General features: G+C 41.8%; 1 protein-coding gene across 3 annotated transcripts in view; it reads right to left on the reverse strand.

The window, feature by feature from the left end:
• FNIP1 (folliculin interacting protein 1) overlaps positions 1–19,291 on the reverse strand; it is a 100,051-nt gene extending 80,760 nt beyond the window's left edge. The window contains exon 1 of one of the 3 annotated variants that reach the window (XR_003087990.3): positions 19,033–19,291. Coding sequence is in view for 2 of the 3 variants with exons in the window: in XM_006116071.5 (XP_006116133.1) it covers positions 19,033–19,262 (230 nt within the window). In the remaining variant the exon portion in view is untranslated. The remainder of the gene's footprint in view (positions 1–19,032) is intronic. The other 2 variants (XM_006116071.5, XM_006116070.5) reach the window with 2 other exon arrangements.
• Positions 19,292–24,414: the final 5,123 nt, after the last annotated feature.

Consider the following 24,414-nt stretch of genomic DNA (forward strand, 5'->3'; position numbering starts at 1 on the left):
ACAAGTACTTTTGCTTAGACCTAAAATTATCCAGACTCTCTTGCTGAGCCAAGACTTCAGTGACAGCGACTCTCAAAGAGATCAGTCAGGATGGGGAGAGGGGAAAATGAGTAACTGCAGTTTTAGAACCAACTGTGCTACCAACCCTTTGGAGACTGTTGAAGCATTCTACAATCCGGCCTTAATGGGGATGTGGAGATAGACAATTGCCTTGGACAACTGGTTGTCCTGGACAATTTAACTTCAGTGGCTTCAGATGTCATCAAAAGGTACTGTCTCCCTCTCATTTTTGCCCAGTCTTGCAAACCCCTGTGTTTGCAGAACCCCCATTTGATTCAGTTCTGTGACTGGACAATCTGCCGATCACCTTCTCAGCTCAGAACAACAGCCGGTCTATGAACCTGGGCTAAGCAGCTGCACATCCTTTAACAGATGTATGTAATCATACTGATGCCTCCAAAGGATAGTAACTGGTAAAGTGGGACTGTACTGTAGTTTGCCTACAAGGAGAGTAGTTCTCTGCAACTTTGCTCAAACTCAAGCACTCAATAGTCCCACTCAAATTCTACCTTGCTGGGTCTAGAAAGTGGAAAAGCCCCTTTGGATGCTAGGAAGAAAGTGTCTTTGACTGCTCAATTCTCCATAGCAAAGAGTGATGGGGCTCAGTGCTTTTACAATGTAAGAATTCTAAAGCAGTATTTCTTAAACTGTGTTCTGTGGCACGCAAGGCAGTTGGAAGTGTGCCGAGGAGAACAACAGAGTTCAAAATACTTGCCCTTAAAGGGCAGGTGACTTTTTTTTTCCTCAATACCTTTCCCTCCAACTTTCCCCCCCTCCCCACACACACATTATTTTTTTTCCCCCCAACAAAAAATCCTTGGTGTTCCTCATAAAAAAAAATATTGTTTGGTGTTCCTTGATCTTATAAAATTTAAGAAACACTGCTCTGAAGTGACTAGAAACTATTTCTGGTAGGTTTGTATAGAGTAGACCCTAAAAGAAATTACTTAACTTGACTTTACCTTTCTATAACTGCAAAGAGATCAAGACAAAGAATGGACTGAACAAACTGCACAGAACAGCAGCTCCATCTGAGGTGTGCAAAAGTAGTTAACCTCTGAGATAAATGGGGTAGCCTGGCAGCTAAGGAAAAAAAGTGAACCAGAAACTAGATCCTGCAAAATGCAGAGCACGTTCTGATCCCTCAATCCAGCAGAACACTTCTGCATATGGTTAGCTGTTAGCTCTGGAAAAGCGACGAGGAGTCCTGTGGCACCTTATAGACTAACTGAAGTGTAGGAGCATAAGCTTTCGTGGGCAAAGACCCACTTCGTCAGATGCATGTAGTGGAAATTTCCAGAGGCAGGAATAAATATGCAGGCCAGGATCAGGCTGGAGATGACCAGGTGGATCCAATCAAGGAGGATGAGGCCCACTTCTAGCAGCTGATCTGGAGGTGTGAATTCCAAGAGAATAGAAGCTGCTTTTGTAGTTAGCAACAAAAGCAGCTTCTATTCTCTTGGAATTCACACCTCCAGATCAGCTGCTAGAAGTGGGCCTCATCCTCCTTGATTGGATCCACCTGGTCATCTCCAGCCTGATCCTGGCCTGCATATTTATTCCTGCCTCTGGAAATTTCCACTACATGCATCTGACGAAGTGGGTCTTTGCCCACGAAAGCTTATGCTCCTACACTTCAGTTAGTCTATAAGGTGCCACAGGACTCCTCGTCGCTTTTGCAGATTCAGACTAACACGGCTACCCCTCTGATTGTTAGCTCTGGGTCATTCTATTGACATTAACAGGATTATTAACAGGCTTAAAATTGAGTATAAGGAGAAAAAATAGCCGGCTAGTATGAGGGTATATGGTTTAATGCCCAGAGACTTCGTGGATGAGGCCTTACACCATTATTCTCTTGTTATGCATATATAGACCAGGAATGAGATGGTGTGTTGTCATATCACCAGTGCTTAGCTGCAGAGAACTGCCTACTCAAACCCAAACTATTGAAAAAATAACCTATTACCAACGCAAAGACAGGCCAAATCCAGGCCCTTGGATCCCTTCACGCTGCTAGTTGAAGGGATTTATGGAAGGTGGGTTGCATTTGTAATCCATCTCTAGAATGTTGGTCAATCAAATCAGATCCTAAACTGGAACTTAAAACTTATAAAACTGAATTTGTTTTATAGTTCAGGGACAGCTGAAATTTCTGTTCCAATAAGTCAGTTTGGGCCAGCATCTCAAAAGAAAAAAAATTACAAGATATTTCAGCATTATTACACCCAGACACATCTAGACTCAGTCTTCTCAGGTCTGCTTTATATAGAGTTGCCTTGAATGTCAAGCACAAGAAGAAGGACAAAACGTTTTTATGAATGAGGATTTTAAAGAATCGTGTTATTATTGCAATCTACTTTTGAGCGGCACTCAACTGATCATTTTTTTGTCTCTCTCATATGCTCCTTTCATTGAACTCAGCCGACCATGAACAGCATGATGGAGAAAAGGAGAGTTTATAGACTGTTGCAGAAGGAGAATTTATAGTTAGACTGGTTTTTTTTCCTTGGGTGGCATGAATTATGCTAGACACAGCAGTTCAATAATGAGGACACAAGGTTGAAAATAATATATCTTCAGTGCATGAAAAACATATACACAGCCAATATTTTCAAAAGTGACAGATGATTTTGGGTGCCCCAATTGAGCCATCTAAATGGGGATAGGATTTTAAGAAGAAGTAGAGCACCCAAATTCTGAAAATAAAGCTTTGTTAGGTATCTTAAGCAGTGTTCCCTGTAAGCAGTGCACTTGTGCAGCCATTCAGAAGAGATTTAGATGCTACCACCTGATTAACAGGAGTGCTCACAGCTAGGTTTTGTTTATATTGGTGGTGCACATTAGCACATGCCTCAGTGCACATAACATTCATTCTGCACATAGGTGGAAAAAAATCTGCACATGGATGGAAAAGACTAGAGGGAACATTGATCTAAAGTAGGATGTCCAGAATCACTAGTCATTTTTAAGAACATCTGGGCTGCGTCTAGACTGGCAAGTTTTTCCGCAAAAGCACTTGCTTTTGCGGAAAAACTTGCCAGCTGTCTACACTGGCCGCTTTGAATTTGCGCAAGAACACTGACGATCGAATGTAAGATTGTCAGTGTTCTTCCGCAAAAACAATGACTCTCCCGTTCGGGGAAAAAGCCCTCTTGCGCAAATGCTTTTGCACAAGAGGGCCAGTGTAGACAACTGAGAACTGTTTTGTGCAAAAAAGCCCTGATGGCGAAAATGGCGATCGGGGCTTTCTTGTGCAAAACCGCATCTAGATTGGCACAGATGCTTTTCCACAAAAAGTGCTTTTGCGCAAAAGCGTCCATGCCAATCTAGATGCTCTTTTCCACAAATGCTTTTAACGGAAAAACTTTCCCATTAAAAGCATTTGCAGACAATCATGCCAGTCTAGATGCAGCCATGCTGTATGGAGATTATGGGTAAAGTTTTCAGAAATGCCATAGCGGTTTAGGATCTTAAGTCCAGCTGACTATCAGTGAGACTTAGGCTCCTAAGCATGTAAGTCACTTTTGAAAATGGGACATAATCTCCTGCATTCAGGGCCACACATCCAAAGGTGTATAGGTGCTTAAAGATGCAGATGGGCACCTACTGGCATTTTCAATGGCAGCTAAGCTCCTAGTCTGCTTCGGCACTTTTGAAAATCCCACTAGGCCTCTATCTTAATCTTTACATGCCTAAATAACTTTGAAAATCTGGCTGTAAGGGTCTATGTCACTTTGGTTCATAGATCAAACGTAACAAAAAAGTTCAAAACAGAAATTTAAAATTAAGGAAGAAACAGCCACCTTGTCTCCCCTTATTCCATGTAGGCAATGAAATACACCCAGCTGTACACATTAGAATAAGCACTGTCTGTACCATTGGATTCAGGCGGCACACACAAAACCAATCAAGTTTTGCCTTCACAATTTATACAGTCAACAGAAATAGCTGATAAAAACGACATTATGCAGTTAGGTACAAAAACACTAAAAATATTTGTTAAAATCCACCGCTTTTCTTGCCAACATTAAGGAACTAGTTCTGAGTGTATGCAAGTCAACGTAGGCCAATACCGCTGGTCAGCAGCAACTCTGGCGTGGCTAGAGCGACTCCTGTCTGCCTCTTGGTGAGACAACAATGCTGCAGCAGAACAACCTGGTGCAGCGCTGATTTGATCCCTGCAGGATACCAGCAGTGTCAGCAAGCACATTATGTGGCATTCATGTAAAAGCTTGAACAAAAACCTAGTGTTCCCCCTATTCCTCGGGGAGGGACAGATTTGGCTGGACTCTCACTCCAGTGCAGAAAGGAACACTAGCATTTTTTGTCCAGCTTTTTTCCTCTATTAAATCAGCTCACATGATCTGCGAAGGGAACCCTATGAAAGCGGGTGCTATGGATATCCTGTTGTGACCCACTGACAACATGACAAGAAGCCATTTATTCTGCTGTATCAATTAGAAAGAAAGGTTCACAAGTGGGCTGGCGTGAGCTGTCAGTATTGCCAGGCTGCGTTCAGGCTGCTGTCTCTAAAGGCGCTGCTGTCAATAAAATTGCTCACTCTGCTCCTGTCCTCTGCTCCCCTCTTTGGCATAGGGCATGTCAAAGTTATCAGAGTAAAGGTCCGAGCAGCCTTTGTTCTGCAGCCTGTGGTGCAAAACCAAGACGCGACACGAAAGAGGGAGAGGCTGAGACAGCAGGCCTCCAGAAAAGGAGTAATTTGGAAAAGGACAAAGATTGTGGAGGGGGAGGGGAGGAAATGACCTGGCTTCACTTGTTTCTTTAAAAGAAAGAGGGAGAGAGAGAGAATGTGAATTTCTTTTCCAAAGCAGAGGAACATTGATTGCACCAGCAGGGAGAACAACAGAGAAGATTCAAGGAAAATAGAAGAAAGAGGCACATGCAGCATTAGGTACATTAATGCTTTTGTGTGTGTGTCTCTCCTCCTTCCCCTTTACTGCTGCCACTGTTTCATTGTAGAGCCCCTGAAGGCTGCCAAAGACAGAAGCGGGTGTAGTGGGGGCTGAGAGATTAGTGGCAGAATGTCACCACTATACAACCAGCTAGAGTGATCAGACAGTGTGTGTGAAAAATGGGGACACTTATTTTTTGGGGCAGAGGGGATATAAAGTTTCATATATAAGATTAACAGCCCCTTATATCAGGATATCTGACCACCCTACATCCAACATTCACAGCAACTTTAGTTTTTAATTAGGTGCCATTTTTAATGTTATTTCCTTCAAACATAGATTTCAAAATAATGCTGGTTCCCTGCAGGCAGCATGTTGAAGGTGGAGCCAGCACAGGCGTCTGTTGATAAAGAGTAAAGGGGCCCAAGCCAGGGCACACAGGGCACCACTACACTGGAGCTGGGAGCCAGCCTCCCAGCCAAGACAGCCAGACTCCTGCTAGTAGGGCTGGAGGCAGCATGCTAAAAATAGTGGTGTAGATATTGCCACTCTGACTGGAACTTGCACTCTCAAGCCTGGGGGGTCAGATGGGCTAGCTCAGGTCTGCCTATTTTGACTGGGGGCATTGCTTCCGGCTGCAGTATGGACATGCCCCTAAGGGAGCAGCCTCTGGCCAGGGCATGGAGAGTAAATGGAGGGAAGGAGCAAAAGAGGGGAAAAAGTGACAACAAGACAGAGAGATAACTAAAATATCAACAAGTAAGAGAGGAAAAGGGGAGAAAGGAGAAAAGAGGCAAAGCTATTTTAAATATCCTGGTATTATCACATATTTATGTAGCACCAAAGCACACTAAAAACTATGGTCCTGATCAAGGAAACAACTCGCCTTTTGTACCCACAGGGTCCATTTACAGGATCAGAGCCTGTGAATGTATATACATACAGAATTCATATTGCTAACTCACACTGCTTCATAATACAGGTTGGATCTCCCTGGTCTGGCATCCCCAAGATCCCCAGGCATGTGCCCCAGACAAGGGATTTTGCCATACTATGGGAGTCAGGCCCCCAGGATCTCGAGGTTGATGGGGGGGAAGAGTCAGCCTCCCTTCCCTGACCACTAGGCTCCACTGCCCCACTGGCTCTGCCAGGCTGCAAGCTCCACCAATCAGCTCCGCTGCCTGCCACCAGCCTCCACCCTCCACCTCTGCCATTGGACCTTTCGGGTCCAGGGCTTTGCTGGACCATATATGTTGCCAGACCAGTGAGTCTTAGACCAGAGAGCTTTAACCAGTACGCAACTTGACGCAGACAACAATCAACGGCCTCGATTCAGAGACATACGTAAGAATTTTTGCTGATTAGGGATGGACTTAAGCATGTGCTCACACACATCAAGACCTAAGAAAGCAAAAGTACCTAATTAAAGCAAATACAGAGAAGCAGGAATCTGGGGAAGTAGGGTCTTGTTTCTTACTCCCGCTGGTCTCTTTCTTCCTGTTTCATTCTGTCCTCACAATTCTGTCTCTCTCACTTCTTCACTCTGATGTGTTCTCCATAAGTGGCCAAAGTTTTCATGGCATTGAGTGGCTTTGATTCCCTTTGCCTTAAATTGGAGTTAAGGACACTAAGCACCTTCACTATATTGGGCCCTTTATATGTTTACTTTTGTTTCTATTTTTCTTCTGTGCTACGTAGAGATGTGTTGGAGTTACATTCCCTGTACTCTGTGCTGGTTTCCTGTCCCCTCAATAACAAATACAGTTCCTGAGTTTTACTTTGTTTATATGGCTCCCTGTCCAATCTGACTGTAGATTGTCCTCTCACAGGCGCAATTTATAAGACTTTTTCAGCAAGTTAATAAAGGAAAACAAAAATTAAGGATAACCTTAAAATTAAAAATTCTAAAGGAAGGTGGGAAAATGTCTCCTTATGGCAATGGGGAATGGCATGTATACTAATTCTCAGAACCAGAATTCACAGCTTCCGTCCCCAAAATTTGAAAGAATCAGTCTTGTGTATCTGCGAAACACCCCGTGCCCCCGCACACAGCACACTTATATAAGTTTAATGGAATTATGGCACTTCATTAATCAGGATGTAGTTCAATGCATTGATCTTTAAACTAACTGCATTCATCTGAAATGTAACCAGTGCACCTAATTTATCTTCCTTTTCTAAGACTGTGGTGCTTTTGCTCACTTAATTTGTTCAGGTGTGAGGAAAAAAATCTTAACATATAAAGCAAAATGTTATTTTGGCTCACCTGGAAAATCGTTTTTTAATGCAACGATTATGTTATCCATCACCCCATAAGAATCTGCTTTAGCCTATTCTGATCTTTGCCTCTTTTAATATGATTTTTTATGCGGTGTATCAAAAATGTGGATTTTATTCTTGCCTGATAAAGATCAGTGCTGTACATGATCTGGATTCCAAAGATGTGAGTAATAAAAAACTAAGTTTATTCAAGTTTTTTTCAGCTTCTTCATAACCATCTAATTTGTCGGTAGGAGGACTTCCTTTTCTACTAAGAAAGTAGAGTAATTTCCAGTAACTTGAGTCAATTGAATATGTTTAAGTAATGAAAAACCTTTTTCTGTATGACTATTTTAGTCATCTATCAGAGATCAGTCTACCTTTAAACAGCCAGCTACGTAAGCCACTTCACTGGCTTAACATTAGAGACATTTCATTTAACTTTACCTAATAGATGCATAGATTTAGAACAGAACAGCAACATGTCCCTAATATCAGAACTCCAGCACATATATTTGAGGACATATTTTTGGATGTTCACACAATATCCTTCTACTAAAAAATGCTCTGATTAAGAGGACAAAACACCAGCCCAGCCCAGCTCCTAAGCACATGCATTTTCCTATCTGCTGCTGAGCTTCATTAACATCTAACCTGGTAGCAATAGAGAGATAGCCGTGTTAGTTTTTCCTTTTGTTTTAGCAAGATCAGACTATGTAGCACTTTAAAGGCTAACAAGATGTTTTAATAGGTGATTAAACCATGAAAGCTCATCACCTATTAAACCATCTTGTTAGTCTTTAAAGTGCTACATAGTTTTTCCTTTTGTTTTAACCTGTTAGCAAGCATCACACTATTTACCTTGGAAAGAAAAGGACCAACCCTTCAGAGGTGTAACGGAAGCATGGAAAAGCATAGTAGAAGCAATATGGAGATGACATGGATGGATAATTTTCCTGTTCCAAGAAGGTTAATTCTGATGAGGATTCCTCCTTGGGGTAATGGATACGAGACAGCATTCCATACGGATATTAGGGATGTAAAAGGTTAACTGGTATCCAGTGGGAGCTGGAGCAGCTCCCAGCCCTGCAGTGGGGCTGCTCTAGCCCCCCACAGACAGGGGCTGCACTTGTCTGGATCAGCCTCTGTTCATGGTAGGCTTGGGCTTTCTACAGGCAGGGGATGCTCCAACATTCAGATTAGCCTCTGTCTATGGGAAACCCAGCCAGTTGAGGACAAAGGCTGCTCTGGCGGGGCCAGGAATCCTGCAGGCTGGAGGCTGCACCAGACAGGCTGCAGTAGTCCCCCACCAGGATCCCACTTAGTTAACCAATTAAACTTTAGGTTGACCTAATGTTTAACCAGTTAACTGATTAACCAGGATTTTACATCCCTAACAAATATATCTAACTCTATCAGCTGCTTATGCCATTAATCACAAGGTGTTGCTGATTTTTCTTCAGGAATTAGGTGGAGTCTATGGGCTCACTATAGCAGACCTGTTCACTACTGAGTGCCATGGGGCCATCAATCCAGAAAGCTTTCTAATCGGAGGCAAATAGGTGGTCTCTTTTATCAGCACAGTTTCAAGCTATATACAAAAGTCACTTAGAGTGATAATCTAAATTATGATTTTAGGATTTAGGTTTGTTTTGAACAGCTAGAGGTCACCAGTCATAAGCATCTCAAAATGAAAATTAAAGGTGATTGCATGCTTACAGTACTGTGAAAGGAAGGAAGAAAATAATTTTGGTGGTACTTGTATATTTACTAACTCACATGTTTATGAGACAGCTAAAGCCAAGGACAGAAGAACCAACTTCCTGTAGTGAGAACTATTCTGAGCTTGTATTATACAATAATATATACACTGCAGACTTATGCATGACTTTGAATACTACTTCCTCTTGTAATTCACATGTTTCAACAATGAATGTATTTTGCTTTTAATTACCACGGGAATTATTCCTAAACCTCTGAAAAGTACACCATTTTATTCTGAATAATATTATCTACACAACCTATTGGTTTCATGATTTTGAGAGGGAGAGGTTGCCAGGTAATTGTTCTTCTACATACCTGCAAATTACCTTACATAGATGTCTCACTGGCACATTAAAACCAAAATGCATCATTAAAAAATCCTCTTTGAAACTGAGATAGTACATGATGACTACGGAACACACTTCTACATTTATTTTCAGAAATAAATGATTAATCCTTCTAAGGGACTGCCCCTTCTGAAAGAAATTTCTATGGCTGAATCCCTTAAGCAGTCACTCCACTTTACACACTGAATATGTGAGACTAAGTGATGCATTAGCAAGGGATTTATAAATGACTGAAATTTATTTTCTGTTTTTAATTGATGGAATTTAGCTGATGTAATTTCTCTCCCATAAAATCACCCTCTCACACCAACTCTGATCTTTGCAAAAGACTTAGGGTCAAATTCTGGTCTCAGTTACACTAACAAAAGTCCACCGTAACTAAATGGCGGATTTACACAGGTGTAATCAAGCACTGGATTTTTCTGGGAATTACACAGTCACATGATCTTGCAGACTCTGTTACAGATGTAGAAACAGGAGAGAAAGTACCCTGCAAGCATGAAACTGTCATGCACGTTATTTTCCACTTGTAAAATATACTATAAAGTAGCCATTTTTAGAACCAAGACAGAATTACAGCAAAATAAAATCAAGTTTCAGCCTCTGTCTTATTTGAGCCAGTGTATCCAACAATGAACTCTGAAAGAAAGAACAAATTGACTCTAGGATGCCACTCTAACTGTGTCTTAGCTCAGCAGAATACAAACACCAAGGACCATATCCCCTGGAGAAAAACACTGAAGGCACCAAAAACCCCAGAAGCATCAGCACTCCAACAGTGCTGGTGGGGTGGAAAGGGATTTTCCTCCCCAGGGTACACATGGGAGAGAGACTTTCAGGGGCTACTGTACACTCCATGCCCCCTGAGCTCCTCCACCTAAGCTCAAACATGGAAGAGGAACCGAAGGATGCTGTCCAGAGCATCTCAAACTCCTCAAAGAACCCGTCCTACTTCAGTCTCCAAAACCACGTGCCCTTTACTATGGGGAAGGGTGTTTGTGCTCCATTATGTGGAAGTAGTTTTCACATAAGGGAACAATGACAACTTACCTCCTGGCTTTGAAGGTTGCTCTATCACCATGGAAACAGTACCCAACCCATGCTTCCTTTCCCACGCCCACTGAACCTCAGCCTCCCCCATGTCACAGCATCTGGCTCACTTGCCACCACGACAACCCAATGGAGGAAAGGGCAGCCAGAAATCCATGTAACACTTTCTTCAAAGAATGTGCTAGACAAAACAGATCCAAGGCTAACCATTGGCAAAAAGATGACAATTAGCCATAGGAAGCATCTCTAATCAGATGGCAAGAGGATTAGGAGACCTATGCCATCTAAGCAGGTATTGAAATGGCTTTCTCCATATATTGGTTAGCTCAGAGATCAGACTGCATAGGTCTAACCTCTTAAGACTCCAGAGTTGGAAAGGAAGCAATATAATTCATTTGCTCCAGTTTTCTTTCAAATAACATTATCCTAATGAAGAGTCAAGACACTGGGAATGGAACACAGCAACACGCTGTTCCAGAGGCAGCCTACAGCAGGTCAGCGACCACAACCCTTCTTCATAAAACTCGTGCTCTCCTCACATGAGGAAGTGATAACACAGAGAATACAGGGGGCTGATACCCATATCACAGCAAGGGCATGATCTTTACTACTGCCTACACAATCTTGTCTTACACGACATCAAAGAAGTGTTTGACCACGGAAAGGGCCCAGCCAAGGGAGAGGTAACATTACTAAGAGAAACACAGGGGGATTTCAGTGTTTTGAAGTTGGCTGATTTCACATGTTTTAATTCCCTTAAAAAAAAAAAAAAGCTTAAAGGGGTGTTCTTTTCCTCTGCTGATGTTTAGAAGGGCCTTTTCACCTCCTCAGTTTCTCCTTGAAAAAAGGGCCAGATTGTGACTATCCTGTACACCTACAAGGAGAATGTAAGGTGCTACCTGTATCACTGGACAACACCCTCCCTCTTCCCCTCTCCCCCCAAACCACCACAACCTCTCCCATATATTCAGGGGAGGAGGGAGTTGTAGAGCATACAGTGGGTATCAGGCTGGTTTAGGGAACATTCCCCCTGGAGTAAGGGGAGATTTTCAAAGGCATTAAAGCAGCTAGGCACCTAAGTCCTCCTGACTTGCCAATCTACTCTCTGTGCCTTTGAAAATCTTCTCCCATGACTTGCTGTATCACAGTCTGCTTTCTGAAGCAGCACAACTATGCATTGCCCCTACATGGTGCTTGCAGCACAGCCCAAATTTAGGGACCTTACATGGACGCTATGAAACTGATTATACACAAAGTGCCATCAATACATAAAATAAAGTGAGAAAAGTAGAGGAGGCCTACACACACACCTTAATCTCCTTTAGTTTTCATAATCTTACCTGCTAGCTTGTCACTATATTAGGTATACAGTTTTCAGACAGAAATGTGATTTTTAAGTTGACATTGTGCCCTAAGCCATGATTGTACATTTTTGCCTGCCTGCAGAGGAATCTGGACTCCTAGACCTATAGGGAATTCAGCCTGTCACAGGCCTGGTGTAAAGCAAGACCTGGATAGTGGCCATCTTAATCAAAAGTGTAAGCACTTCTGCAACCCTGCAGGGATGCTCACCTGAACCTATTATGCTTTTTTGTTTCTGAGCTCGAGGGTGCTGAAAAACAAAGAAAAGATACACAACGGATCAATGATAGAAAATGTCTCAGCAAAGTAAAGAAAAACTATCTAAAATAAGCGTTCTAGAAAAAGAAATGTAGTTAAGGCACATTAAAAATATTTTTCATAATGCTAGCCAAAATGATCATAGCTGGAGGGCAACTTCAGCACAATTTGTAAAGAGAGAACTGGATACATAATAAACTTTGCAAAACTCAAGCTAATTAGTTAGCCCAGAAGTCAGAGACTTTCCCACTGATATAACAAAGAGGGTTTGGGGAAAGACCGAGAGAATTAATGAGAAAAAGCAGGATTTAATACAAAAATCCTAGATACATAAACTTAATAAAATACAAGATTTTTTTTTAAATCAGAACCTGCTTTGACAAGAGGTTATAAAATGCTTTTTGGTAGAGCAAAAACCTTCTAAATTCAAGAAGGCTAAACAGTATTTAACTAAAGGTTCACCTGACATTGTTGGAAAGACTAGAAGTTATTGCCAAATTAAAACCAGATAAGGTTCCTGACCAATATGGGTTTTGAACAAATCAGCTTTAATAAGACTGCTGAAAAGACTTGAAAATTTTTTATAAGTGGCTAAGTTTTTTGATACAATATCCTAGACTGCACAAGCTTCAATTTCCAAAGGGTGCATCAGCTTGACTGGCTAATGGCTTACCTGAGGAGTCTTTTGAATTCTTGTTAAATACTTTTGTTAACTATATTTATCTAATAGAACTAAAATTGTTTTCTAAAGTGATGGAATGATAAGTTTGATTCTCTGGACCCAGGCTGAGCAGACACAAAACTACCCACTTTTGATGGATGCACAAAAGGCCTTTGACTGGGTGGAGTGAGGCTTTTTGTGTGCTGTAGATAGTAACTCCATTAAAGGGGTTTTGGCAATAACTAGATCAGTTGGGTTGAATTACACTGGACGCTCAAGCCCAAAGCTTGATAACATAACACCTCCACCCTGTCTGACTCCCATAGACTATATGCGTTTTTAGGCATCTCATAAATTCTTCTGTTAAGGAAGGGCATACAGAAGAGCCCTTCCTGCTACCAACTCGAATTTACGCAAAAGAGGGGAAACCAAAGTCAAGTGGCTTTGTACAACAACATCCTGTTTGTGTTTTTATCAATCAATGCCTTCCATTTGGTTATAAGACGAGCCTTTCACAGTCTTCATTAACCTTATTCCAGCACTCCTTTAAAAAAAATCACCTGCATCCAGTCCCAAGATGTAACCCCTCATGATTAGAAATTTATTTCAGACTAATTCCTTTCCATTAATTTTAAAGTTCAAAAAAGGAGCTGAAGAAGCATATAATCAGTTATTAAAGGAGAGGGATGGCTATGCAAAATGAATTGTCTCCTTTAGATTTTAGAGCATTTTTGTCATTCTACTCATAAATTCATGATATGTTCAAGGTAAATAAATAAAATTTAAAAAATGTCAAGATACACGTTAAAGCTACTGCAAGAGAAGATGGCAGAAGTCATAGTTGAAACTCATGCTTGCCTCATCTTCTTTCAGGATATACTACGCTATAGCCAACCTCGGATCTTATACAGTACTGGAAATCTGACAGATCATTAATCAATCAAGCAGTCTATACTCCAGAAAGACCCTGGAAGAAGGTATGTTTACAGAATAGCTGCAAGTGGCCTTGTCCCTATACAAGCAGGGGACACCAAAGTAATGAATTCCTGTTTTTATTTGGGAAATTGTGTTCTCCCTCAGATATATAAACACCCACAACGAGCATCCATGAGAAAATGTCTGAAGAGATACTCCCTGCTGTTTAGTAGGAGAAGGAATGTGTATGGTTTATTTTTAAGTTGGAATAACTCCCATATATTTGTACCCCTATAATAGTTGCTTTTACAAGAGCAATATACAGCTGACAGGCATTCATGGAACAACACCCAACACTGGAAAATTATTCTTTAGAGCTTCTGAGATCAAACAACACACTGAGAGGGTCTATGGAACCCAGGCCTGAAGGAACTCTCATGTTCAGTCTATCCTCCTACTAACGGGGAGAAATAGCTAGATGCACAGGAGAACTCAAGTGCACCAAACTGTTCTGTAGCATAATGATGCTCAATGGCTCTGTCGTACACAGAACACAAGCATGCATCAAACCAGATTAACCATTATAGGCCTATATTTGTTCATATTAGTGGGGTGAGTCTATAATGAGGTTGAGGATCCATCTCTTAAAAGGTTCAAAGTGAGCAACACACTTGAACTGTGTAGACAGATGTAGCCTGCTATTAAATCATGAATATCCCTTCTGAGATTTTGACTTGTGATAAAAGAATATTTCATTTTCAGAAAAAGTAAACAAACTGAATGTTGAGGCAACCGATGACAATCAATACAGAACTGTAATGCACTATTAGCACAAAATAAATGTAAATGTACACTTTCTGCTTCTGCCTCCAGCATTCAGTAATATAAACAGTGCAACTCAGGATTTATTGTGAAGATGACAGTTTAGCAAGATGAAAAACAGATTTTCATCTGTTTACAAAGATTTTAATTTTTTGTTTTATTTTTGTACATAGATTGGAGAATTTTGATTGCATAGAATTACTACTAGCTTTTATAAATGTGTACACCCTCAATTTTAAATCTAGATGGACTCCAAAGAACTGTCATACTTGTTTCTAATAACAGGAACACAAAAATATAGGAATTGCCAAATTACCAGACCAGCGGTCAGCCTAATCCAGCATTCTGTCATCAGCAGTGACCAGTAACAGATGCTTCAGAACAAGATTCAAGAAATCCTGCAGCAATTAGTTTATGGTGGAAAGTGCCCCAAGAAAAGTTTACTCCTATAGTATAGATTATTTTATGCCTCCAGCATATTAAAGGTTTATATCCCTTCCAGAATTCCTAGGGGTACTTTTTAATGCACAATTACTATTATAATGTGGATATTCTTGTTGTCCATAGATGTCTAATCATTTTTTGACTCCTCAGCTTCTGGCCTCAATGAGATCATAGAGAGTTTCACAAGTTAGTTTTGCATTGTGTGAAAATATAATTCCTTTTCTAAGAATTTGAATTTGTCTTTCAACTGGCAAGCATGGGCCTTATTGGCATGCTTCCTGTGTAACCAGTTAACTGGAAGAGCAGCTGCCTCCCCCCTCCCCTCCCCAGCCCACAGTGCTGCACAGCAAACTTGGCTTGGCCTGGCCTGACGGGAGCAGCCCCGTTGCAAGGCGGGCCTAGGGAATGATGCAAGGCTGGTCCAGGGTTAACCGGTTAAATCTAGCATTTCACCAGTTAACATTTTAAACGTTCAGTAGCATCCCTATTTTCTAGACATTTATCAGGTCCCCTCATTATCTCAGCTAGGATTTTCAAAAGGAGCCAAGATAATATTTCCACATGCATGGAAATGTTTGAAGGATTGGGCCATGATATACTAAATCAGGTAGTGCTACATTACAACTCACAAAACTCTGCAACTGCTAACTTAATCAGCACTCATTCCTGAAGCATTTCCCATAGTTGCACTTGATTTTGCCTTGCAAAACTCCACGCACACATGGGATTTATTTTTTTTGAGAGGGGGGAAAAAGCAAGTAAAATTTGCTTTCATTAAAGTGTTTTAAATTCAGGATTCCAGAATGTGTCTCCACTGGTAAAATTTCATTACAATTTTGTAAGCATGACTCAAATGCAGAATGTATTCATAGTGAAGGAAAAATGAGTAACTTGCACCTTGTTACCTTAATATCACTCACATGTCAGTTACTCAGTTCCAAAGCCCTGCATTACAGTTGCACGTCAATGTTCTATTTAACTGTTGCCCGAAGAGCAATACTTGTTGCCTCAAGAAGGAAACAGCCTCCAGATACACAGACCAAGACTTATTTTCCCTTTAAATATGTGTCCCAGTTAGGCTCTGAAATACGTGACCCAATTTTTCAAAAATAAAACTGATGGGTGCTTTGAAAAACTGAGCCACTTACTCTAGGAACCTCAATAAGGATTTAGGGCTCTAATTCTGTTCCTATTGAGATCAACAGCAATTGCATCTTTGAGTTTAGTGATGCAAGATAATGCCATATATGCCTAACATATGCACCCATTCTCTGAAGTCTCATCCCTAATATTCTAATAAATACTTTGTCCTTCTATAGCACATTCCTTCAAACCTTCACATACCATGTTCATCATCCCATGCCTTTCTTAGCTAAGAATTATCTCCATTTTATAGATAGAGAAACTAAGGCAGAGAGAAATTATGCAACTTGCATAAAGGAAGCCTGTGACAAAATAATATTTAGGTCTTATAAAGAGAAGCTAGTATTTTAACCACATGACCATCCTCGGCCCCCATCTGAACTTCTCACCAAGACACAACAAATATTTTGAGGATGCACTGGAGATTTAAGTGCTCACCAGCAACTAGTGGGCTATCCAGATCATATGCGAAATTGTATTCTTTTTCATGAAGTATGAGTCTGATTCTACTTTCATACAATATTTGGAATTCAGGCAAGATCTTATTTAAAGTAAAATACCTGTTTCATAACCTTATAGCTTTAAAGGAATCCTGTGCATTATCCAAGGATTGGATGTACTTTCACTTTCTTTTATAAGAATATAACTATTATGCTTTTCATTGATTTTTAGCACAGCGCTTAACAAAGACCAATTTTTCAGAATTTTAACACTGGAAAATTCAGTTTAGCAAAATATAATAGTAACAGAAGGTTAGAAAGACACTTTTTATTAACATTTCATAGTATGTTTCCCCATTTACATTTATATTGAAATTATAAAACTTAATCTGAATATGTCCACTAACAGATTCATCATATAAAAATATCTTAAATGTACTAGCAGGGAGGTAATTTTAAATATATGCATCCTGTCCTGGCACACAGTGTTCTGTATTAAAGAAAGGGGAGGAGGAAGACCTCAGAAGATGATATAGTAATATTTTCTTCCTTACAACACACAATCCTAAATATCCCTAGTGTATGGAACACAGCTGTTGAGTTGTACACTAAATCCTCAGTAGAAGTTTATCATTAAGAAGTGTCTGGACAGCATAAAAATCAGGTAAAATATAATTGGCTCTCTCTCTCTCTCTCTCTCTCTCTGTTAAAGAAGAAATTTTGGCCCACCCAGTATGTCAGTAAAATAAAATAAATTACTCAGCTGGAAAATGAAATGGAGGTGTTTGGGAAGCTATAAACCAATTTTGCTACAGGTGTATTCCAACATTTATGGCACTGGATTCTAGGTTATTTCAAAAAGTTTTTCACTGATTTCATAAAAACATGGAAGATCAATCAGTATGCTGTGAAAATGGTTTTCTTGAGAGAATAAATGGGTATGTTTAGTATTTACCATCCCCGATGTTTGCAGTGACTGGGTCTCAGGAACTACAGAAAGATGGTCCTGTAATCCAGTACAGATCCAGAGGGCAGCCCTCAGGTCTACATGTTACCCATCACATTGTGTAATGTAACTTACAAAGATATTTAAAATATTAAATGGAGAGCTGTTCCAAGCAGTCAATTTAAAATGTAAATATTCACACCCCGCAATTCACACCAACAAATGCAAAGTGTTATTTACATGTCAGTTACAAAGTCATGATAGTGGTTTAAATTAATAGTTTGCAACTAGACCAGATTTTTCTACACAAATCTACTAGATGGTTATTGCTCTGTCTATCCATTACTACTGTTATTTTATAGACCCTAAAATACCTTTGGCTAGATCAACCTTTAATCTTATTTTTAGAATTTTGATAAGTTACAATAGGGACAAACTGCCAAAAGTGTAGTTCTGGTCCTGATTTTTAACTTTACACTGGAGTCCTCATAAAAAACTGCAAATTCAAGTCCTTATACCACACAGGCATCCCTGGATCTCTAGGGATCTGCTTTCTCCAGACAACAAAAAACCATATTCTGTTAGCATTTTAGAAATACAGGGAATTACACATACAATCAGCTTAAATTGAAACGTTTAATGTTAAGAGATAAAGGTGGCGAAGCATTTGTAAGGAGGGTGCAAGCATTTTTCTTGCAGTCTTGTGTTTGGAAGCTTAGTGGATTCAGTTTTGTTGTGGTTAGATCATGACAGATTTTAAGAGTAACCTTACACTTCTGTTGGCAGCCTGCATTTCATATTTGCTCTTCCCTCTTAGTATTTATTAAGGTGGCTCTTTCCAGATAGCAACCACCTCGCCACTTCAAGAAAGTCAAAAGAATGGCGTCTTTTTTAGGGGGCTTGTTAAATCCGCAGCCTCAAAAGTGCGTCAAAACATCAAAGGCAATAAAATAAAATAAAATAAAGTTAACAAAGGAATTGGAGGACGGGGAAAGGGAAGCGAGAAATCCCAACCCACGCCAAAAGGAAGAGTCACAACCTAATCAGAGGAAGCAACCCATCTTGGGAAGCGCTAAGAGGCTACTTCTGCTTTGCAACTTTTTTACAAAGAAGGACGGCAATGAAAATAAGACTTGTTGCAGAGCGAAGGGCTCGGGGGGCCGGGATCCCCAAGGGGTTGCGTTGGAGGAGAATAGACGGAGGGCACCTTTAGGAAACACTCGGGAGAAACAATGTTGCATGCGTCCCAGTGCATTGCAAAAAGCGCATCAGGGATTTCCGTCCAGCTTCTTGTGTAGCGGGAGGAACCCAGGCCAAGAAGCCTCTCCACTCCCAGGGCTCTCCCGGGAAAGGGGCTGGGAAGAAGGGAAAGGAGGCAACACACCAAATGTGTGTGTCAAACGGGGGAGGGGAGGATTGCAGGGGGCCAGCTCAGTCAGTGTATCCAATCCTGCACACCAGAGCCCTCCAGACAGAGCGCAAAATCACACCCCCCCACCCGATCCTCTCTTCTCTGGCCTCTTCCATAGCAGGGGCGAGGAGTAGTTTGCATCAGGCAAGCAGGCTAGAAAGTAACGAACTGGTCCAAGTTTGTGAGCACGGGCGAGAGAGAGGGAAGGGCTGCCCAGGGCTCCCCCCGCGTTACCTGAAGACACACTCCTCCCTGGAGTCCCTGGCAGGAGAACTCAGCCCGGGCTTCTTGTTGAAGAGCTTCTGGAACAAGGTGGGTGGCATTTTGGGGCGCGCTGCTCCCCGCTGCCCCCCAGCCTCCTTCTCTCCCCGCTGCACCCAGCGGAGGCGCTGGGGCTGGAGCAGCGAACTCCTCCGGCAGGCAGCTAGTTCCGCGAACCCGACTCCATTTGGTGTCACAGTCATATGACAAAAATTAGTCACTTGGAGCTGCCAGAAGAGGAGGATCGCAGGGAGGCGGGCCCGGGAGGGGTTTCTCCGGGGCCGTGCACCGCTGAGTGGCTGAGGCCCCAGCACCACGTGGGGGGCTTTTCTGCTCAAGCAGGCCCGCTAGGTTTTGGTGGGGCCGGGGGAAAACTGGACAGATCCAGCTATTTTTTGGCCGCAGCAGCAACCCCCTCCCATTCCACTGTTAAATGGAGAACAAATCGAAGCTCTCCTAGGATACCGAATCTAACGCCGGGGCTGCCAAGATCCCATTGCAACAGCCTTGCTCCTGCACGTAGCTCCTGTTTGATCCAACTAGGATTCCCCTGATCCGCCCACAAAAATACAGAACGAGTGTGCAGAGACCTCCCTCTCTCAGCAAAGCCCCCATAGGGCCCGGTGCACCTCAGAGCAAATGGTTTAAACCGCTAGGACAGGGTACAGGCGGCCGGACGGATCTGAATTTTTGCTCCTCGGGGGGAAACAGTCTCTGCCTAAATAGAGAATAGACTCCAGATGCAACAGTCGAACCTCATGGGCCCCAGCTCAGCAAGGAGGCAAAAAACTGGGATCTAGTGTCTGATCTGGTAACTCAGAAATTGTTTCGGCATCTTAGGAAACATTTCCATTTTCCAGTATGGTCTGGATTATTCTGGTAGAAACTGTATCTGACGGTACTGCATTAATTGGTAAAACTGGGGAGGAGGGGCCGAAGTCACAAATAGCTAAATGTAGTGGGATGCAGGTGAGTCTTTACAGCTTTCTTCTACCAGGATTTACTAGAGGCCAGAATTTCTTCCTCGAGTGCTAGAAGTGCCACTTGTTCTCTATTTTGATGGGACAATTCCTGAGTTCTCAGGTGCAACGAGAGTGGCAAAAGAGGATTTCTGTTTAGGCAGTGGAATCTGTGGAGAGCTAGACCCTGGCAGAATCCAGGTGCCAAATTGACCTATTTCCAGCATTGCTGGATCCTGCTGCATTAGGGATCAGGTGTTTTTTGGTGTAAGAAGAGCATTCAGCTGTTCTCTCTTCATATGGCAGAATTAGAGTGGTTAGAGCCAGAGACTGGCCAGATTTAGCAGAATTTAGGTGCTGAATCCAAAATATGTGTGTGTGTGTGTGTGTGTATATATAGACAATGGGAATTGAAGACTCTGGTATAAAAAATAGGAGGCTCCCCCCACTGATCCAGCTTTTTACTTTCTTTCCTTCATAAAGAGTTGCCAGTTACAGATTTAAGAGACTGTGCCACAGTGCAGTATCTGAATGAAAGCAAAAGTGACTCACGTGGGCGGTTCAGACTATACAATACCCAGAGAAGGAAGGTGAAGATTTGCATGAAGAGGAAGCTTCACATTATAAACAAACCAAATGTTACAAACTAGCTTTAAAGTGGTAACAACAAAATAATGAACCAGGAAGAAAACAGACAAGCTGGATGAGGTAGTAACTTTTATTGGACCAACTTCTGTTTTCTCTTTCACCACCAACAACAAAAAATAGTCCAGTAAAAGATTTTCATTCATCTCCCCTCTAATATTTTGGGACCCACACAGTTATAACATTACTACAAGCAGGAAAACAAATTACAGTTTAAGCAAGTATCCCTCTTTAGCCTAAAATTGGGTTTTACAAGAATCAGAGGGAGCCAAAAGTTTCTGCACAAACTATTAAATACTTTGGGAAAGCACCTTTAAATAATGTATTTAAAGGACAATTTTGGCTTGGAGTTTAGGATTCCTCATCAGTGCCTACAATGCACACATTTTAGCATTGTTTTCTAGTTCTGCATTTGTACAAAGTTAACTAAAAGCTAACTAATGAAGGTTAATGAGTTTCCGTTTATCTAAATGGAGTGAAGTAAAACTGCATGCTGTCAGATTAATTCAGATAAACACACTCTCAATAATCTAAGTAATTTCCTTTAGTAGCTCTCAGAATGAGTTTTTAAAATATTACTAGCACATTTACCTGGCATTGCTTGGGTCTTTAAGGAGGGGCTCAAGGCAGAGGGAGTGCAGGATCTCAGGACAAGGGAATGAGTAGGGGACACAGGGACACCTCCCTCCAAGATTCATATCAGGGCTTCTTGCTCTTCTCCTTCCTATTCCTGTCAGGGAGGGAGAGCAAAGTGCACAGCTCATCTGCCCTCTGCGCTCCCCAGCCAGAGTAAGGGGCAGAAAACTGTGCACAGTCCCCTTGCTCCCTGATGAAGGGGAACAGCCAGCAATGTCCTGTACAAATCTGGGAAGGGAGAGCTTCAGCCATCTTGCCCTCATTAAAGTGTCTGGTGGATGGGAGGCTCAGGACTGGGACAGTTCCAGATTGGGGGGTGCCCTCATTTAGTCCCTTCACCTATCTCCTTTCTGTATGGTTTTCTGAGAAGCAATCCTATTCTAGTCACATCCTATTTTTCTGCACAACCAAACCCTAACCTTGCTTTAAGTTATGATCAGAGGATGCTGTATAGCGAATTTGGTGGTCCTTGATTTTACTGTTTAGGAGTTGGGCCCCCCACTACAAAAAGGATGCGGAAGCATTGGAGAGGGTCCAGCGGAGGGCAACCAAAATGATTAGGGGTCTGGAGCATATGACCTACAAGGAGAGGCTGAGGGACTTGGGTCTGTTTAGTCTGCAGAAGCGAAGAGTGAGCGGGGACTTGATAGCAGCCTTCAACTTCCTGAAGGGAGGTTCCAAAGAGGATGGAGAGAGGCTGTTCTCAGTAGTGACAGATGGCAGAACAAGGAGCAATGGTCTCAAGTTGTGGTGGGAGAGGTCCAGATTGGATATTAGGAAAAACTATTTTTACTAGGAGGGTAGTGAAGCATTGGAATGGGTTACCTAGGGAAGTAGTGGAGTCTCCATCCCTAGAGGTGTTTAAGTCTCGGCTTTACAAAGCCCTGGCCGGGTTGATTTAGATGGAATTGGTCCTGCCTAGAGCGGGGGGCTGGACTTGACGACCTTCTGAGGTCTCTTCCAGTTCTATGATTCTAAGATAAAGGGGATGGTTGGATGAAATAACATGATCGTGGTAACTAATTGACCATTCATTATCAGTTGGAAATAGGTCAATGGAGGGATGATAGGAGTTGCTATAGGGAACTTTCTGGGTGTCTGGCTGGTGAGTCTTGCCCACATGCTCAGGGTTTAGCCGATCGCCATATTTGGGGTCAGGAAGGAATTTTCCTCCAGGGTAGATTGGCAGAGGCCCTGGAGGTTTTTCGCCTTCCTCTGTAGCATTGGGCACAGATCACAGCTGAAGGACTCTCTGCATGTTGGGGCCTTCAAAGTATTTGAAGGCTTCAATATCTGAGACATAGGTGAGAGGATTATTCTAAGAGGGGTGGGCGAGATTCTGTGGCCTGCACTGTGCAGGGGGTCAGACTAGATGATCATAATGGTCCCTTCTGACCTTAAAGTCTATGAGTATGAGTTCGTGAGCAGACAAAGTCTCTCAACTATATAGTAGATTATTGTGACAGGAAGTTACCTTTCACTATGCACTTTTATAACCTATTAAGGTAACTGTAGTGGAAAGCAATGAGAGAAACTTCCTTGTTGCTAGTTTGTGTACAGGAAGAGGACCTCTGACTAGACTTGGGTTTTTACACACTGCGTGCATCAGGGAATCACAAAGAGTACACAATTCTATTATACACACACAAAAATATACAGGCGGCATTAAGTAGTTTTCCCCTTAAGCTGGAAACACTTGAAATCAAAAGCACCCAACTGTAATTTACTTTTACACTTTTTAAATACAATTTGCAAAAAGACTTAATATCTAATTAAGTCAAATCTCTACCAAATATGTATCTATTTTAATCACTGAAATATATAATATAAATAATTCCAGGGTAGTTCTTACATAGGCTGTGATTCATCTGAAATTACAGTTACAATCCTTCAAAGAGATATTTTGGCCTAAATTTCTCCTGGGGAAGTCCCCTCGACTTCAGCAAACAAGGACTGCTCCTATGAGAGCTGCCTGCACAATTAGGCCCTAAAGTATTATACAAGCAACTGACTGTGACCTGTAACCTTTCCCCACTAATACTAAAGAGCCATTTTCCACTTCCAGTTTTTTTGTTTTGTTTTTTTAGTCCGGACTCAAAACATGGGAAATGCCTAACTGGTATAAAAAACAGACTAGGAGTGGTTGCTGTTGTAGTTTCAATATAGAATTTTCTTCCTGGAGCTTAAGAGGAGATAAAATGGTAACTTCTTATACTATATAAAATACTTAGGCTGTGTCTACACTATAAGGTTTTTGCACAAAAACCACCTCAAGCACGCTTTTGCACAAGAAAAATCGACAGAACAGAGAGCTTTTGCTAGTAGAGTTATTTCTTTCCCCACAAAGAATACCTCCTTTTTGTACTACTGCTCTTGCACAAAAAGGCAGGTGTGGATGCTCTGAAGAGGTTTCTTGTGCAATAAACCCCTATCAGAAAAAGCACAGGTGCTCAGAGCTTTCTTGTGCGAGAGCGTCCATGCAGTGTAGACACTCTCTTGCGCAAAAGCACATCACTTTTGTGATGCACGTTGAGATCTGGACATGCTTTTGCGCAAAATCCTGCAGTGTAGATGAAGCCTTAGTAGCTTTTGTCAGGGTCAGAGACATGAAAATGATTTAAAAAGTACAGCTGTGTAGCGGGCAAGATGTTAGCACCTTATCCTATAAAATTTAGGCGTGAATAATTTTACTCATGTGTAAGTATTCAGGCACTTAGCATAAAACTTCTAATAATTACAATGATATTTCTAGACAGAGTTATTCCAACACTGTCTCACTTCCTCCTCCTCCCCCCCCCCACTTTTAATGTGATTGATATAGAGGTTATCACATGGCATGAAAATTAAATTCAAAGGCGATGCAGATCTAACCCAGAGACATGGGGACCTGGTCTACTCCAGGACTTTACATCCAATTTAGCCACCTACGGTCAATTTTCTAAGTGATGGTCTACACTATTGAGCCAGTTGTGATGCCCTTAGGAGCCACTGAAGTGGATTTCAGTACTCCTGCTTTCCATGAGGAGTAACGCTACTGCCAACCTTGCATGGTTGAATTTACGGTGGCATAGATAGAGTTGGCTGAAAGTCAAGGCTATTGGCCTCGAGGAGCCCT

Source organism: Pelodiscus sinensis, chromosome 16 (assembly GCF_052426305.1).
Source record: "Pelodiscus sinensis isolate ZL-2025 chromosome 16, ASM5242630v1, whole genome shotgun sequence".
Taxonomy (NCBI): domain Eukaryota; kingdom Metazoa; phylum Chordata; order Testudines; family Trionychidae; genus Pelodiscus; species Pelodiscus sinensis.